At 46.1% G+C, this 19,999-nt stretch overlaps 1 protein-coding gene across 5 annotated transcripts in view; it reads right to left on the reverse strand.

Moving 5' to 3' along the window:
* The window catches only part of LOC145358766 (transducin-like enhancer protein 4), a 204,940-nt gene that overhangs the window by 42,359 nt on the left and 142,582 nt on the right, over positions 1 to 19,999 (reverse strand). For 4 of the 5 annotated variants that reach the window (XM_080213033.1, XM_080213030.1, XM_080213029.1 and 1 more), the window contains exon 9: positions 3,011 to 3,130. In XM_080213033.1, coding sequence (XP_080069159.1) covers positions 3,011 to 3,130 — 120 coding nt within the window. The remainder of the gene's footprint in view (positions 1 to 3,010; positions 3,131 to 19,999) is intronic. The other variant, XM_080213032.1, reaches the window with a different exon arrangement.

Below are 19,999 nucleotides of genomic sequence, written 5' to 3' on the forward strand. Positions count from 1 at the left end.
GTTTGTCTGACAGTTCAACTGCAATCACTGTGGTGCTCTCTTTCACTGATGCATGAACTACAGCTTTGTGACTACATGGCCCATTAAGCTTTCACACTGTACCGTACAATGCTAAAACAAACTGGAGCTGAAGGCAGTGTCACACCAGGTTAATGAACGATGGATGAAACATCTCTAATTGCCCTTGAGAAGGTGATGGCGAGCTGCTTTTTTGAATGGCTGCAGTTTGTCTGATGAAGGTACTCCCACACTACCGTCAGGGAGGGAATGCCAGGATGATGACCTGTGACACTGAAGGAATGGCAATATATCTCCATCACACTTGTGACTTGTGAGCAGTGGAATGACTTTGGACAGTCAGGAGATGAGTCACTCGCTGTAGAATAACCAGCATTCGACCTATTCCTGTAACCACAATGTTTATGTGGCTGGTTCAGTTAAATGTCTAGTCAATAGTGACCCCTCAGGTGTTAATAGTGCAGGGTTCAATAATGGTAATACCCTGTTGAATATCAAAGAAAGATGGGTAGACTTTTCCTTGTTGGAGAGGGTCACTGTCTAGCTTTGTGTGGCACAAATGTTACTTGCTATTTCTCAGTAGATGCCTGCTTGTAATCCTGGTGTTGCTGCGTACAGGCGTGGACTGTTCCAAACTGACCAATGACCTGCTGCCAGAAATGGATCTGACATCAAATCAGTTTGGAATCTCGATTTACTTGTTGAAGCTTTAAGTTGTCAGTTGCACTCAGTGAGGCCAATGGGCACAGTAGCACAGTGGTCAGCGCTGCTGCCTTACAGTGCCAGGGACCCAGGTTCGATTCCAGCCTTGCATCACTGTCTTGTGTGGAGTTTACATGTTCTCCCCATGTCTGCATAGGTTTCCTCCAGGTGCTCCAATTTCCTCCTACACTCCAAAGATGTGCAAGTTAGGTGAATTGGCCATGCTAAATTGCCCCTTGCGTCCCAGGATCTGTAGGCTAGAGGAATTAGCCATGGTAAATGTGTGGAGTTACAGGCAAAGGGTGGAAGAGAGGACCTGAGTAAGAGAACCTGTGCAGACTCAATGGCCCTCCTTCTGCACTGTAGGGATTCTACGATTCTATGAATGCTTGGCAAAGGACTGGGAAAACACTGCTTTGATTGGGGTTACTCCTCTAAGCCTGGGGCAGAGAAAGGGAGTTTCCCTCAGCAGCCATTAATATTACACCTGGCCTTGGAACAGAAGTGACCCCAGTCTTTAAAGTCAAGCGCTCCATATAAATAACACCCATATCATTTATTCCCTGACAAGGGCATTATATCAACACTTTGCACTTAGAAGTGTTTCTACAAGAGATAAGGAACAGAACAGCACACACAGAGCTTCAAGTCTGCTACCCTTCATTTTGTCTTTCTGGTGTAAAAGTTCTCTGAACTGCCCACAGGACAGAATGGGCCACACATCCAGATAGAGCATGAAATCTGATTCCTGGCTCTCACAGGTAACGTTTCCATTCGATTATACAGAAATGCTGTCAATAGAAGAGACACAGTAAGAAATCTCACAACACCAGGTTAAAGTCATGTGTGCGGACATGAGGACAGCCTCAACCAGGATCTTGGGTTCATGTCATACTATCCGTAACTTGCCTGGGCTTGCAACATCTCACTTACTGTCCTGTCTGGAGTCAATACACATCTCTTTAACCTACGCTTAGTGCTATCTCCACTCACATTGTCTGCACCTTTAAGACTTGATTAGCTATAAAGACTTGCATTCTAATCAGTGTTCTGTAAACTGAGTGTGTGCCGTTATATGTTCTGTTTGTGATCAGAATTCCCCCTCATCTGACGAAGGGGCAGAGCCCCGAAAGCTACCAAATAAACCTGTTGGACTTTAGCCTGGTGTTGTGAGACTTCTTACTGTGTTTACCCAGTCCAACGCCAGCATTTATACATCAATAGAAGAGACACACACAGCTCACTCTGACACTGAATCTTGTGACTCAGAGGAGGGCACAGAATTATAGAATCCTTACAGCGCAGAGAAAGGCCACTCGGTCCATCGAGTCTGCACTGACTCTCTGAAAGAGCATCCCACCCAGACCCTCCCTTCTGTCCTAGCCCTCATAACCCCATGCCTTTATCATGACTAATCCACCTAACCTATACATTTTTAGACACTAAGGGGCAATTTAGCATAGCTAAGTTACCTAGTCTGCACATTTTTGAACACTAAGGCATAATTTAGCATGACTAATCTACACATCTTTGAACTGTGGCAGGAATCCGGAGCAGCCGGAGGAAACCCATGCAGACACAGGGGAGAAATTGCAAACTCGAGACACAGATGCCCAAGACCAGGATCGAAACCAGATCCCTGACACTGTGAGGCAGAAACACTGACCACTCTGCCACTGTGTTGCCCCAGATGAACACGGTTATACAAATTTTCTGTGTCTGCTACATTAATGACATCAAGTTAACACATCTTTTGATTCACAGGGCAAAATGACATCACATGAAGATGGTATCAACTGAATCACAACTCATCTACATCTCTATATCAATCTACAATATATTAAAATACATGCATATCACCCACACTGTCTCAAAGTATGATATATAACGTTTTCCTCATCATCTTAAGCCCACAACAACCCTATTAATGTACCCTCTGACTCGCCAAGAGTAACGTCCTGGGAGAAGTTATATTTAAAATCTGGTGTGTAACATGCACTTTCCACGTTAGGTGTCACCCTAATTTCTCGTCACATTTTCATCATTGCAGCTTGTTGACAAGGCCCCTACTGTTATAAATCACTATATGCTCTGATTCACAGCAAACAATGCCACAGGAAACCTCCTGGTATCTCAGGGGGATAGTGGGGAAAAGAACTGGATATTTTTATTCAAAAGTCATCTGAACCTGCCCTCCAGAGACTGGTACGAGATTGAGATTCAAGTTCAAGTCGCCTGCTCAACGCTGTAACTATCAAGCTGCCAATATGATGTGAACTCTTTAACATACGTAATGTCCCACCGAGTCTTTGTCGTCACATTTCCTTTTCTTGCCATCAGTGCTGTAGTCGAGGGAACCTCTGTGCTTGTCTTCAGCCCGTACACTCTCTGAGGGAGAGACTGATTTACTCTGGGGAAAGACAAGGACATTGAAATGTGTTAATCCTCCAAACACTGCCCCACTCCCTCTCTTCAGTCGCTGTTCCCACTTGTCAAAGGTACATCCTTAACAGCCCCCACCACATTATGGAAATCCTGCTCTCTGGCCATTTATACATTTGTAGATCTGGCCCCTCTGCAAACTGGCCTGAGTGCGTTGTTATGTTAAAGTTACACAAGAAGAATGTGAGAGACAAGAGGCCACTGCCTGTGGTAGCTCGGCTGCTGAGCTGGTGCAGTACACTGTTGACAGTGACACGAGATCACAATAACAAATCCCCACTCGCATCCCCTGCATGCTTATCCAACCTGTAGCTGCTCTAAAACTTTCCAACCACATTCCTTCGTAAAAGATTGACAGTTCAGGAACTGACAGCATCAAATTCTCAGGATGTGGGCTTTGTCGGGCAAGCCTACCCTTTATTAGGCAGAAGCGATGGCCCAGTGGTATTATCGCTAAACTAATATTCCATAAACTCAGCTTATGTTCTGGGACCCAGGCTCGAATTCCACCACGATAGATAGAGGAATTCCAATTTGATAAAAAATGTCTGGAATTTAAGAATTTACTGATGGCCATGAAACCATTCACGAATATCCCCTTGGGGAAGAAAATCTGCCGTCCCCACCTGGTCTGGGCTCCATATGACTCCAGAGCCACAGCAATGTGACTCTCCACTGCCCTCTGAAATAGCCCAGCAAGCTACTAAGTTCAAAGGCAACTAGGGATGGTCAATAAATGCTGGCGATGACCATTGAATCCCAACAGTTCAGAAGGAGGCCATTCAGCCCACTGAGTCTGTACTGACCACAATTCTACCCAGGCCCATTTCTGTAACCCCACACATTTACCCTGCTAATTCCCTTGGCACTGGGGTCAATTTAGCCAATGGCCAATCAACCTAACCCATACATCTTTGGAGATGTGTCCCACAAATGAATGAAAAAAAAAATCGGCCATCTTTGTCACCTCACAAGGTGGCAGCGAATGTTTTCTTGGACTGCTGACAACTGATTGACACAACTTTGCGAAAGGACAGTTCAAGGATCAACCACAAGGTTGTCAGACAGACCTCACATATAGGATTGGGAAAGGTAGCAGGTTCATTTCCCTTATGGACATTATCGTAAGTAATTGGATTTTTAGCAACAAAAACTTAAAGGCCACTTTGCGACTGATACTACCTCTAGATTTTCAGATTGTCTTTAATTGAATTCAAATTCTCAGCACTGCCCTGATGGGATTTACCCTGGGATTCTCTGGATGATGTGGCCAGCAGCTATCTGGAATACCAAACCAGTAGGATAATAATAATAAAAAGTTTATGAGGATGGAGGGCATCAGTTATGAGAAGAAGTTGGAGAAACTTGGTTTGTTCTCACTGGAATGACGGAGGTTGAGGGGTGACTTGATAGGTTTCTAAAAGATTATGAGGGGCATGGACAGATAGTCAGAAGCTTTTTCCCAGGGTGGAAGAGTCGATAACTAGGAGGCACAGGTTTAAAGTGCAAGGGGCAAGGTTTAAAGGAGATGTACGAGGCAAGTTTTTTACACAGAGGGTGGTGGGTGCTTGGAACTCGCTGCCTTGGGAGGTGGTGGAGGCAAATACAACAGTGACATATAAGGGGCATCTGGGCAAATCCATGAATAGAATGGGAATAGAGGGATATGGTCCCCGGAAGGGTAGGGGGTTTTAGTTCAGTCGGGCAGCATGGTCGGTGCAGGCTTGGAGGGGCCGAAGGGCCTGTTCCTGTGCTGTAATTTTCTTTGTTCTTTGACACGACAATAGGCAGGAAGTGGTTGATCACTGGGACAAGAACGGTCTCAGAACAGTTCTGGTGAAAAGTCAGAAAAGTGTGAGGTTGAGCTTTAACAAAGTTTATTCAGTCTGACAATATCAAAGTTAAAGTTTATCTGTTATTATTATCATCACAAGCAGGCTTACATTAACACTGCAAGGAAGTTAGTGTGAGAATCTCCTAGTCGCCATAATCCACCCAACACATCTTTCCAACAGTGAGAGGAAATTGGAGCACCTGGAGGAAACCCACAAAGACACAGGGAAGAATGTGTAGAGTCAGCACCAACAGTGACCCAAACCAGGAATCGAACCCGGGTTCCTGGTACTGTGAGATGGCAGTGCTAACCACTGTGCCACCGTGCTGCCTGAATCAGTTACATGAAGCAACAAACTGCAGGGGAGAAATGAAGAAACAAAAAGCAACAAAAGCACTTCTGATGATAAATAAAAGCTTCAGCTTTAATCTCTGTTGTATTTCTTTTAGCCATGCGGTTCTTTGGCTTAAACCTCTTCCTCCGTCACTTGCACAGTACAAGCCCCTGCTTTCAAATGTAAAGCCTGCCCAGTAAAAGTATATTGAGTGAACTAATCAAGCCCTTTTAAATGCTGACACCTGGATCCATTCATACAAACACTAGCACCTTTGAAATCGTTGCTCTCTTTGACCTCTTGGTGGCCTCCCTTATCAAATTCCAATGTTTCGCAAACTTCCTTAAACAAGCAAATCCATGGGAAATCCACGGGAAATGAAGCCTGAACCAACTCAGAGCAAAAACACAAAGCTGCATCTGTCTCCTGGAGCTCCACCTTCACAATGGCAGAGAGTAAGTGAGCCATCATGGTGATAAAACAACACAGGGATGTTTGTCTTTATGCTTTTTATCTCGACAACCTGTTGATTTGTTTGGTTAGGCCACTCAGCACCTGCAATGTTGTTTGTTCATCCTAGCGTATTTAGATCCCAACCCTGTGGTTACACCAAGAGGTATAATTCCAACTTGGTGTTAGCCATGCCGCACTTGCCTCTAACTCGGAGGAGTGGGGACTCCATTGCAGCGATTGAGTTGAAAACTCACGGGCAGGATTTTCTCTGCCCTCCCGCGGCATGTTTTGTGGTGGTGGTGACCACCCACGGTGGGCCAGCGGCAGGATCTTCTGTCAATGGGTTTCCCATTGTTCACACCCTCCGCTGCTGGATGGCAGGAGCCATAGGTGGGAATGCCTGGAAAATCCTACAGAGAATGACAGATTATGCCAGATTCCTATTTATTGACGACAGCTCAGTCTTCAACACCATTATCCCAACAAAACACACCTCCCAACTCTAACTTAGGGCTCAGGGGCTCCTCCCTCTGTGACTGGGTCCTAGACTTCCTCATCCACAGATTGCAAGCAGTAAGGATAGGTAACAACACCTCCTCCACAATTATCCTCAACACCGGTGCCCCACAAGCTGTGTACTCCTTATACACTTATGGCTGTGTGGCCGAATTCTGCTACAACTCCATTTTCAAGCTTGCTGACTTCAGAAAGCATAATGGAGGACTTCCCCTGTCCACATCAATGGTGATGAAGTGGAAATGGTCAAGAGCTTCAAGTTTCTTGGTGTCCAGGTCACCAACAACCAGTCCTGGTTACCCCCATGGGGACATTACAGTTAAGAATAGAACATAGAATATTACAGCGCAGTACAGGCCCTTTGGCCCTCGATGTTGCGCCGACCAGTGGAACCAATCTAATGACCCGCTAACCTAAACTAATCCAATGTTATCCGTATGCCTATCCACTGACCGTTTGAACGCCCTGAAAGTTGGCGAGTCCACAACTGCTGCAGGCAGGGCATTCCACGCCCTTACTACCCTCTGAGTAAAGAACCTACCTCTGACATCCATTCTATAATTACCACCCCTCAATTTAAAGCTATGTCCCCTCGTGTTAGCCATCACCATCCGAGGAAAAAGGCTCTCACTGTCCACCCTATCTAACCCTCTGATCATCTTGTATGCCTCAATCAGGTCACCTCTTAACCTTCTTCTCTCTAATGGAAATGACCTCAAGTCCCTCAGCCTATCCTCTGCACCCTTGCCAATGCTTCCACATCTTTCTTAAAATGCGGTGACCAGAACTGTACGCAATATTCCAAGTGCGGCCGCACCAGAGTTTTGTACAGTTGCAACATGACCTCACGGCTCTGAAATTCAATCCCTCTACCAATAAAAGTTAACACACCATATGCCTTAACAACCTTATCAACCTGGGTGCCAACTTTCAGGGATCTATGCACATGTACCCCGAGATATCTCTACTCGTTGACACTACCAAGAATCCTTCCATTAGCCCTATATTCTGTACTCCTGTTACTCTTATCAAAGTGAATCACCTCACACTTTTCTGCATTAAACTCCATTTGCCACCTCTCGGCCCAGCTCTGCAGCTTACCTACATCCCTCTGCAAACTGTAACATCCATCCTCACTGTCTACAACTCCTCCGGCTTTGGTGTCATCAGCAAATTTGCTAATCCATCCTTCTACACCCTCATCTAGGTCATTTATAAAAATGACAAACAGCAATGGCCCCAAAACAGATCCCTGAGGTGCACCACTTGTAACTGAACTCCAGGTTGACTATTTCCCATCAACCACCACCCTCTGTCTTCTATCAGCTAGCCAATTCCTGATCCAAACTGCTAAATCATCCTCAATCCCATGCATCTGCATTTTCTGCAGTAGCCTACCATGGGGAACCTTATCAAACGCTTTGCTAAAATCCATATACACCATGTCAATTGCCTTACCCTTATCCACCTCTTTGGTCACCTTTCCAAAAAACTCGATAAGGTTTGTGAGGCACGACCTACCCTTCACAAAACCGTATTGCGTATCCCTCATCAATTTATTTCTCTCTAGATGATTATAAATCCTATCTCCTATAATTCTTTCCAAAACTTTGCCCACAACAGAAGTAAGGCTCACCAGACTATAATTCCCAGGATGGTCTCTTCTTGAACAAGGGGACAACATTTGCTATCCTCCAGTCTTCCGGCACGATACCTGTAGCCAATGACGACATGAAGGTCAAAGCCAAAGGCTCTGCAATCTCCTCCCTAGCCTCCCAGAGAATCCTAGGGTGAATCCCATCCGGCCCAGGGGACTTATCTATTTTCATACTCCCAAGAAAGTCCATCAGCACCTCTACTTTCTCAGGAGGCTAAGGAAATTCAACATGTCCACTACGGCTCTCACTAATTTTTACAGATGCACCATTGAAAGCATCTTTTCGGATGTATCACAGCTTGGTATCGCTCCTGCTCTGACCACAAGAAACTACAAAGGTTTGTGAACATAAAGCAGTCCATCACGGAAAACTGCTGCCCATCCATTGGCTTTAAAGGCAGCCAGCATAATTAAGGACCTCACACACTCCGGACATTCTCTCTTCCACCTTCTTCTGTTGGGAAAAACATACAAAAGTCTGAGATCCCATACCAACCGACTCAAGAACAGCTTCCTCCCTGCTGCTGTCAGACTTTTGAATGGACTCAACAATATATTCTGCGCCCTCTTCTTTCTTTTTATCTTCTCTATGTACTCTCCACTCAATTTGATGAAGGAGCAGTGCTCCGAAAGCTTGTGATTCCATATAAACCTGTTGAACTTTAACCTGGTGTTGTGAGACTTTTTACTGCACTCTATAGTATGTTTTGTCTATACAGTGCGGAAGAAACAATACTTTTCACTGTATCCTAATACATGTGACAATAATAAATCAAATCAAAAATTCCCAGTGCATTACTAACTGCACCCATCAGAAGTGCCACCTTTCAGATGAGGTGTTCAGTCTGCTCTCCCAGCTGAGCCTGGCTTCTATTTTGAAGTAGAGCTGCTGGCGTTGGACTGCGGTAAACACAGTAAGAAGTCTCACTACACCAGGTTAGCGTCCAGGACTCAGGTTAGAGTCCAGGACTCAGGTTAGCGTCCAGGACTCAGGTTAGCGTCCAGGACTCAGGTTAGCGTCCAGGACTCAGGTTAGTGTCCAGAACTCTAACCTGGTGTAGTGAGACTTCTTATTCTATTTTGAAGAAGACGGGGAATCCTCCTTGGGTGGCCAGACCGATATTCATCCCACAATTAACAGTCTCTAAGATTACCTGGCTGTGACTCATGTCAATGCCTGTCAGAGTTTGCTGTGCCCATGTTACAGCAACGCGTACACTTCAAGGTACTTAGACTAAAGCAAATTATTGCAGATGCTGGAATCTGAAACAAAAACAGAAAATGCTGGAAAATCTCAGCAGGTCTGACAGCATCTGTGGAGAGAGAATAGAGCCAGTGTTTTGAGTTTGGCTGACCCTTCGTCAGAGTTGACTCAGAAACATTGTCTCGATTCTCTCTCCACGGACGCTGTCAAACCCACCGAGATTTTAAAGTATTTTCTGCTTTTGCTTCAAGATACGTCGTTAGCTATAAAGAACTTTGGGACGTACTGAGGTTGTGAATGGCAAGAACAGCTTCTTCCCTGCTGCCATCAGACTTTTAAATGGAATTACCGTGCATTAAGTTGATCTTTCTCTACACCCTAACTGTGACTGTAACACTACATTCAGCACTCCTTTCCTTCTCTATAAACAGTGTATCTCGTCTGTAAAACACGCAAGAAACAATACTTTTCACTATATACTAATACATGTGACAATAATAAATCAAATCAAATCAAAATCAAACAAGCACATATCTTCTTTCTTTTAATGCGCTAAATTTTACAACGGGATGGGTGTTGTATTACCCCCCTCCACCAGCACAGAAGTCAGTTGTGCACTGACCGATTTTTAAAACGATTTCCCCCCCCACCCCCCCCCGCCCCCCCATAGGAGGAAGTCACATCCTCGTATGTCCAATTTGAATAAACTGTCAAAATATTAAAACTACACATGTTCTGCCTTTTGGAAAATCGTTACACTACCACTGCATATCGTTACAGAGCAACGTGTACAATGGGTCAGATCCTCATTGCTGCCTCACCTATTCAATTTTACCTCCAATAATGAATTCAATATATAAAGGTTTTTAATTTCCATTAAAAATCCATGGTTGCAAATACTGGCACTGTGACAACCCCCGCCTCCCCAGCCCCCCCCCGACCCCCTCATTTACTTTAATTTAGGCACTGCCACTCTCAATGATGAGAACCGGAGAGAGGGAGACCACTTTTCGCGCATTCAGGTTTTGCAATTATGCTAATTTTGGGTCTTCAATGCCAGAGATTACAACTGGGCATCACTGTGACGTCAAATACGCTGAACCGGCTCCACAAGTCTAAGTGGGTCAAAAGTTGAGTTGGTAAATCCAGTGCTGCCTCCGCATAGACAAGAATAAACATGATTTGTGTGCTAGGGTAACTAAGGTTGGTTCATTTCTATCTACCATTGCAGTGCAGAGTGACACAGCCATTGGCTGCAACCTCTCCATTCAAATCAACTCAAGAGCCAATTCAACAAGTGCCAATAGCAGCTCACCAATGGTTTTCCACAACTAACTCCAACACTGTATATGCCAAATTCATGAATCAGAATCCCTTCAGCGCAGGAGACGGCCTGTCAGCCCATCAAGTCTGCACTGACTCAGAATCCTATCTATCCAGGCCTAAAACCACCCCAACTCCCTTCCATCCACACAATCCTCATAATTCCTAATCCCCCTAACCTATACATCTTGGGGCATTAGAGGCAATTTAACATAGTCAATCCACCTAACCTATACATCTTGGGACACTAAGGGGCAATTCAGCATGGCCAACCCACCTATCTGACCTATACACCTTAGGACACTAAGGGGAAATTTAGTGTGGCCAATGCACTTACCCTGTATATCTTGGGACACTAAGGAGCAATTTAGCATGGCCAACTCACTTAACCTATACATCTTGGGACACCAAGGGGCAATTTAGCATGGCCAATCCACCTACTTTGCATATCTTTGGAGTGTGGGAGGAAACCGGAGTCCCTTGAGAAAATCCACGTGGACAAGGGAAGACTGTGCAAACTCCACACTGACAGTCACGGAATTGAACCCGGGTCCTGCTGCTATAAGGCAGCAATACTAACCGTGCTGCCCAAACTCACAACTTCACCCAGATCTTCCCATCTTTAGGTAAATCTCGTAAGCTTCCTTTATTGGCATTACTAGTGATGCAAGACCTGTCCACACGTCGATGGAAACATTGGCACCCTACAGTTCAGCCTGGCTGGAGAAGATGAGGAGATACACATCTCTCAGTAGCCTAAGCTTAATGTCAAATCTTCAATAAACTCTACTGATTTCTACTGAGGGTGTGTGTGTAAAGGGGGTGGAGGTGTTGGAGAAGAGTCCGCAGGAGAACACTTGCCCAGGTAACATTTGCCAGTGAGCATCGAAGCTGCTTTGTTCCCTTGTCGAACACCTGGTGTGACGCATAAAAATAATGTGGCATTCAAATCCCTGTGCCTGAACTTGCCGTAAACTAACTCACACTGACTGATTAAAACGATCTGAAATTGAGATTAAAATGAGGATTGTGTGTCACGGTTTTAGGTAGTTGGAGCATTTTAAATCAAATCCCTAACTCCCCTGAGTTACATATGCTTTAAATCAAGTGTCACAGACAAGTCCTCCCTCATTCTGATGGATTTTGTGGTTAGGAAGTTGGCAACTTGATGTGAGAGGGGAAGTCAAATATTATGATGCATCAGTGGCTCAGTAAGTTCCTCTCCTTTAGCTGAGCTGTACAGTCAGAGAAATGTGCCAGCTTCAATCCTCCTCAGTCTGTCTGACAGCAAGGTGGCACAATGGTTAGCACTGCTGACTCACAGCACCAGGGACCCAGGTTCAATTCCCGGCCTCGATCACTATCTGCACGTTCTCTGTGTGCGTGGGTTTCCTCCGGGTGCTCCAGTTTCCCTCCCACAGTCCGAAAGACGTGCTGGTTCAGTGCATTGGTCAAGCTAAGCTTCCCCTCAGTGTACCCGAACAGGCGCCAGAGTGTGGTAACAAGGGGATTTTCACAGTGACTTCATTGTAGTGTTAATGTAAGTTTACTGGTGACACCAATAAATAAACATTATCTATGGAGAGAGAATGGATTGAGTCAGCCAGACTCGAAACATTGGCTCTATTCTCTCTCCACAGAAGCTGTCAGGCCTGCTGAGATTTTCCAGTACTTTGTGTTTTTGTTTCAGATTCCAGCACCCGCAGTATTTTGCCTTTATCTCCCCAGTGTGTGCTGGGCGGTGCGACAGGCACTATGATGGGTTTCAGCACTCCCTGGGTTAGGAGGGAAAATGGTCTAGGGTCCCTGAGCACTGCGTCCAGCCGAGGAACTAAGCTTTACTGTGGCAATTTCAAAATCTGCCAACACTCCCAATCGGGGCTAGCACGTCACTTGGCTAGGACATTGCGGTCTCATGGTGACCGCCTCAGAAAGTGGTCAACATTGTTGGAAAGAAGAACATTAGAGATGAGACAATAACGTGGTAACAGCTGATGTGGCTGTTAGTTTGCGTTTTCTGTTGAATGGGAAGGAGGCTATTCAATCCTCTTCCCAGCCAATGGAATCCCAATTCTTCTGAACCAGCACGGAGGAGAAACCAGGTGATTTAAGTTGAGATTGTTTCTCTGCCAGGCCTGCCTTCAATTCAATGGGGGTTACATTAACATTGTAAAAACAGGCTATAACCAGTTGGCAGCCCCCTTCGCACCTCTCCTGATGTCAAACTTCCAGTCAAGCCAACAGAAATAAGATCTGAGAGAAATATAAAGGGAGTTGGGCAGTCGGGATCTCCTGTTTTAAACTAACCCACAAAGAACATACAAACATACAAATTAGGAGCAGTGATAGGCCACTCGGCCCATCAAACCTGCTCTGCCATTCAATAAGATCATGGCTGATCTAACTGTAACCTCGACCCCGCATTCCTACTTACCCCCGATAACCTTTCACCCCCTTGTTCATAGAATCATAGAACCTGCAGTGCAGAAAGAGGCCATTCGGCTCATCAAGCCTGCACCAAAAACAATCCCAACCAGGTCCTTTCTCCGCAACCCTACACATTTACTCTCCTGGTCCCTCTCACACAAATAGGCAACTTAACAGGGCCAGTCAACCTATCACTGCTACCTCACAGTGCTAGGGACCCAGGTTCAATTCCTGCCTCGGGTGACCACCTGCGTGGGTTTCCTCCGGGTGCTCCGGTTTCCTCCCACAATCCAAAGATGTGCGGGTAAGGGAGATTGGCCCTTAGTGTCAGGGAGATTAGTAGGGTAAATACATGGAGATACGGGTTGGGCTGGATGGGATTATTGTGGGTGCAGGTTCAATGGGCCAAATGGCCTCCTTCTGCACTGAAGTGATGCTATTATTTCTACCACAATCTGCGACAACTGAACCCTTGCAATAGACGGCAGCAACTTCTGGACAGAGAGACAGGAGCAATAACAGAGGCGAAAATCTGTGCTCTTCCTCCTGCCCAGGTCAGTGGCAGCATTGCCAAACGGCACTGGAAAACCAGCAGCAAACACCGCAGTGACCCGGCAATAGGCTGGGGCGGAAGAGACAAAACCGTGTTTTACCGTTCCTGCCCCTGAGCCAGCGGAGTGCAATTGCTGTCGACATCGCACCCACCCATTTTAACTCAGCACTGATTTATCGGTACTCGAGCAGATGGAGGCGCAGCAGAGAGCCTCTCAGTGTTCCCTTACGGAGCACTTCTCCCATCTGCTGCATCAGGAACTTTCGAAGACGCAGCTGCCGGAATTAATGAATTTTAAATGATCATTGCTTGCTGTAAAAGCTACATACATTACCGTTAGTGGGGGGTTTGCCCGAATATGCTTCAACATTGAGAAATATTAACCCCTTGCGATCCTGAATCTCTTTGGTTAATAATTCATACAATCCCTACAGTGCAGGAGGCCATTCGGCCCATCGAGCCAGCACCAACTGTGATCCCACCCAGGCCTGATCCCCAAAACCCCATGCATTTACCCTAGCTATTCCCCCTCCATCTAACCTGTACATCTGTGGGAGAAAACCGGAGCACCCGGAGGAAACCCACGCTGACACGGGGAGAATGAGCAGTCTTCACACAGACAGTGACCCAAGCTGGGAATCGAACCCGGGCCCCTGACGCTGTGAGGCAGCAGTGCTGACCACTGTGCCGCCCTCATTCTAGGTTGGGCTGTAATCAATAGATGGGCTGTTTCCTTGTGTTTTTTTGTGTTATCCTTTCTTCCTTCCTGAAGACACCAACTGGTTTTCCAAACAATGTGATACCATTTTATTTTAAACAATGCTAAACATTAATACCAATTAGATTTGCAACATCTCAGCTCCTGACATCTCACTGAAGTACCATCTCCCAGCCACTGGCAGCCTGGCCACTAGGGCTATTCAACTACAGGGGGCATATTCAAATTGCCTTCCGTCCTGGTCTCGATATGTGTTGGCGATTGGATTGCTTGAATTGCGATTTTCGGGCCCTACCAGTACGGAGTCAAAATGAGTGCACCCACTGGTCATCTGGCCGAGGTTGATGAATTAGTACTGCTCCTCCCAGCAATGGTTTTGCTTGACCAGTCACTGGGGATCATCGGCTGCCTGCTACCAGGATCAGACATAACAAAGATGGTACAGAGTGCCAGCCACGGCTCAGTTGGCAGCACACTCGGCCTCTTAGTCACCAGGTTCCAGTCCCATTCCAGGGCTTGGGCACAAAGATTGAGGCCAACATCCTGGTAGAATACATGAGGGAGTGCTATACTGTCAGAGGTGCTACCTTTTAGATGAGACAATAAACCAAGGTCCCCCTTCTCGACTGGTGGGTGTAAAAGATCCCAAGGCATTGTCTTGAAGGGTAAAGGGGTAGTGTTCTTTCCAATATTTATCCTTCAATAGGCTTCACAAAAAGAGGATTATCTGACCATTGTCACATTGGCGTTTGTAATAATTTGTTGACTGCACACTGACTGCTGTGTTTCCTACATTACAGTAAGAAGTCTCACAACACTGGGTTAAAGTCCAACAGGTTTATTTGGTAGCAAATGCCACTAGCTTTCGGGACTCTGCCCCTTCGTCAGGTGAGTGAAAAACATACAAATGTCTGAGGTCACGTCATTTCCTACATTACAACAGTGACTACACTACCAAAAGTATGTCACTGACTTCCAGACATCCAGTGATCATGAGAGGCACTATATAAATGCACAGGGCACCATCCATGCCGTGCTCCCACTGCAGCAACGTTGAAGAATTTGGTGGCCAGCCAAATCTCTGTTCACTGTGGCAGGATGGGAAAATCCTACCGGAGTGAACAATGGTAAGATTCTGGCCAAAGTCTTTCTTTTCATGAGGTGTGTATCCATTATACAACCTACCAGCTGGCATCGCCAACATTCACACACCTTCAACATTCATACACCTTCAAAAACTTTGCCTGTTTACACCTTTATCCTTCCTGCATCTTCCAAAAGTAAGGAGTTCTTGCCAGCGTCGAGTTTCAGTCACATCTGAGTCAAGTGGAACTGTACACATGTGAAGGTTAGCAACCCAGAACATCTTCACAAACGGTGGCACAGTGATTAACATTGCTGCCTCACAGCGCCAGGGGCCTGGGTTCAATTCCCGGCTTGGATCACTGTCTGTGTGGAGTTTGCACATTCTCCCTGTGTCTGTGTGGGTTTCCTCCGGGTGCTCCAGTTTCCTCCCACAGTCCCCACCAATGCCTCTACTTTCTCAGATGTCGAAGGGAATTTGGCATGTCAGCTACGACTCTCACCAACTTTTACAGATGCACCATAGAAAGCATTCTTTTTGGTTATATCACAGCTTGGTATGGGCTCCTGCTCTGCCCAAGACCGCAAGAAACTATAAAAGGTCGTGAATGTAGCCCAATCCATCACGCAAACCAGCCTCCCGTCCATTGACCCTGCCTACACTTCCCATTGTCTCAGCAAAGCAGCCAGCATAACTAAGGACCCCAAGCAGCCCGGACATTCTCTCTTCCACCTTCTTCCTTTGGGGAAAAAGGTACAAAAGTCTGAGATCGCGAACCAACCGACCCAAGTACAGCTCCTTCCCTGCTGCTGTCAGACTTTTGAATGGACTTATCTTGCATTAAGTTGATCTTTCTCTACATCCTAGCTATGACTGTAACACTACATTCTGCACTCTCTCGTTTCCTTCTCTATGAACTGTATGCTTTGAATGTATTGCGCGCAAGAAACAATACTTTTCACTCTATGTTAATACATGTGACAATAATAAATCAAATCAAATCAAAAGACCTCCGACCACACCCCTTAATTTCCTTAGCATCCAAACCATCTCTCCATTTTGATCTCATCGAAACCTATAAAATTCGATCAGGAGCAGACAGGGTAGGTGCAAGAAGGATGTTCCTGATGGTGGAGGTGTCCAGAATCAGGAGTCACACCCTAAGGATAAGGGGTAAACCATTTAGGACTGAGGTGAGGAGAAATTTCTTCACCCAGAGAGTAGTCAGCCTGTGGAATTCACTCCCACAGGAAGTAGTAGAGACCAAAACATTGTATGTTTTCAAGAAGCAGTTAGATTTAGTGCTTGAGGTGAAGGGGATCAAAGGATTAGGGAGGAAATGCAGGATCAGGCTATTGAGTAGGATGATTAGCCATGATTTTAATGAATGGTGGAGCAGACATGAAGGGCCAAAAGGGCTTCTCCTGTTCCTATTTTTATGCTGCTCTACTCGATTACACAGCATTCACAGGTCTGGTATTCCAAAGCTCCTGTTTACAATGAAAGAAGATGGCAGCTGCTGTCAGAAAGCTGCTCTGAGCAGTCTGTCAAAGTCACTGAGTAGGTCATTCCATTGCCAGGGTGCTGGAACCAGTACCAAAGCAAGCTTGGCCAGAGGTGAGGACAACCCTCCCTATCAACTTCTTCATGGAGGCCAGGGACCTGAGGGATGGCCTCAGGAGAGGTATCGGGAAGGGTGGAGTGCGAGTGGAAGCACGAGCCTGTAAGCTGCCTCTCTCCAAAGCATAGCAACTCACCCCACAGGCTCTGTGCTGTACTACTCATTCCTATGAAGGCAAAGACCAACACTGCTGCAAAACCATAGGAGATGCCATGGAGCAATGATATTGTCACTGAACCGGAGACCCAGGGTAATCCTTTGGGGGTTCAGGTCTAAATCTCAGCAGGATGGTGAAATTTGAATTCAATAAAAATCTGGAATTAAAAGCCAACTGATGATCATGAAACCATTGTCCATTTTAGCAAAAACCCATCTGGTTCATGAATGTCCTTGACAGAAGGAAGTCTGCCGTCCTTGTGACTCCAGAGCCACAGCAATGTGGTTGACTCTTAACTGCCCTTGGGTAACTAGGGGTGGGCAGTAACTGCTGGCCAGCCGGCAATGCCCACAACCCATGAATGAATAAAAAAAGGTATTACTCTTCAGAAGTAACCTCATTGAGTGTAAGTGCTTTGGGACTACCTGAGGTCATGATAAGTGACAGCTAAATGTTTTTTAAAAATAATAGCAACGGAAGTCACAACTGCAAAGGGTGAAATGGCATAACTTTACACAAATCCCAGCCAATGTAGATGGATTTTAAAATACTTGTAAACTCCCAATGAGTGCACTGATAATACCACTGCCAAGTGGTATTATCGCCAAACTCTTCATCCAGAAACTCAGCTAATGTTCCGGGGACCCGGGTTCGAATCCCGCCACAGCCAATGATGGAATTGGAATTCACTAAAAAAAGATCTGGAATTAAGAATCTACTGGTGACCATGAAACCATTGTCGATTGTCAGAAAAACCCATCTGGTTCACTAATGTGCTTTAGAGAAGGAAATCTGCCGTCCTTACCCGGACTGGCCTACATGTGACTCCAGAGTCACAGCAGTGTGATTGGCTCTTAAATGCCCTCTGAAATGGAAGAACAAGCCACTCAGTTCAAGGGCAATTAGGGAAAGGCAACAAATGCTGTTCCAGCCAGCAATACCCCCACCCCATGAATAAATTTTATAAAAATCTCCAGAACAAGTAGTCCTCCCTGATTTTTTTATTCATTTGTGGGAGATGGGCATCACTGCTACGCCAGCATTTATTGCCCAACTCTAGGTGCCCTTGTTCAGAGGGCAGTTGAGAGTCAACCACATTGCTGTGGCCCTGGAGTCACATGAAGACCAGACCAGGTAAGGATGGCAGATATCCTTCCCTAAAGGACATTAGTGAACCAGATCATTTTTTCCGACAATGGTTTCATGGTCATCAGTAGATTCTGAATTCCAGATATTTTTTAATGAATTCAAATTCCACCATCTACAGTGGGCAGGATTTGAACCTGGGTCCCCAGAACATTAGCTGAGTTCCTGGATTAATAATCTAGCGATAATACCACTAGGCCATCGCCTTCCCATGGAGTCTACATGCTGAGGGGTGTCCTGAAGCTTGGTGCAGTCGTCCATAAGACTCAGTGGAAAAATGGCCAAGATCTAAAGCCCCATCATTTCTCTTTGTGAGACAGAGTCCGATGTAACATCCTCTCCAACTGAATGTTGCCAGAAGAACAGAGAGTTGAAAGGAAAAGCAAGCCTCTGAAAAGTGTGGAACTCAAACACAATTCCTCTACGTTGCAGCAGCAGCATCAGTGGAAATTGTCCAGCTGAGTGTGATGCAGCATTCAATCGAGTGTAATGATGTGTGTGGGGACGAATGACCCATTGGAACCACGAACAATGTCAAACACAAAGGTAGCAGACATTGAAGTGCAGCGACTGTACAAACCAATACTGCCTTGTTTGAAACTATGCACCTCGCAGTGCCTTTGAATTGTGTTGTGACCTGTAGAGAGAATTTATTTTTTAGGTTGCATCTGTAGCTTGCATTGTTTGTGGAAGAAATGTCACAGAATTGTTACAGAAGGAGGCCATTTGGCCCCTCATGTCTGCATCAGACTCAGTTAACCCACAGAATCTCTACAGTGCCAAAGGAGGCTGTCCAGCCTATCAGATTGGCATTGACTCTCCAAAAGAGCATCCCACCCAGGCCCTATTCCTGTAACCCTGTGCATTTACCACTAATCTACCTAACCTACACATCTTGGGACACTAAGGGGCAATTTAGCTTGGCTGATCCACCTAACCTGCACACCTTTCGGACTGTGGGAGGAAACCGGAACACCTGGAGGAAAGACACGGGGGGAACGTATAAACTATATACAGTCACCTCAAAACTGGAATTGAACCCGGATCCCTAGCGCTGTGAGGCAGCAGTGCCAACCACTGTGCTGCCCAGTTCTTTCCCACCTCCATCCCATCACCAATTCTCTCTGTGCTTCAATCCTGTGACTTGGAGTTCTTACTCAGGATGGAGTTATACTGCAGGTTCTGCACCGATGTTAATGCTGCAGAGTGACATCCCTGAGACAACGTCACCCCTCGAGGCAGAGCTGCCTCTGTTTCAGTTTGACACCTCATGAAGCGGAAATCCAATGAAATTTCAAACTAAGTTCAGAAAGACCTAGGAGATACCTTGGCTAAATGGAGAGTTGGTGTGAGGGGGGGCGGGGGAGATGTAGGGGGTGGGGGAGGTCGGGGATTGGGGGGGGTGCGGGTAGGACTTTATTGGACTCTGGACATTTTTAAGCCAGACAAGAGACGACAGCTAATTCAAATGTTTCTTGTCAGGCAGTGCCTCAATGATGAGGTTTTAACCACTGGAATAGGGAAAGGGGTGGTGTTGAGGGTGTGTGTGTGTGTGTGTGTGTGTGTGTGTGTGTGTGTGTGTGTGTGTGTGTGTGTGTGTGTGTGCGCGCGCGCACGCGTAGGGGAGCAGGGGGGCTCTGCAGGGATGCAGTTCCACTCAGATGTGGAAAGGGTCGCACTCTGCAGCGAACAGATTCATCCCAAAGGGGCAATGCAAATAGAACGCTGGCTTTTACTGACACTCCTGTTTTTCAGACCCATTCCCCGAGGAATTCCCCCTTAGATGAAAATAAAAGCCCTGAAGGCACAC

The sequence above is a fragment of the Carcharhinus amblyrhynchos genome, chromosome 26, assembly GCF_965287045.1.
Source record: "Carcharhinus amblyrhynchos chromosome 26, sCarAmb.v2.hapA, whole genome shotgun sequence".
NCBI lineage: Eukaryota > Metazoa > Chordata > Chondrichthyes > Carcharhiniformes > Carcharhinidae > Carcharhinus > Carcharhinus amblyrhynchos.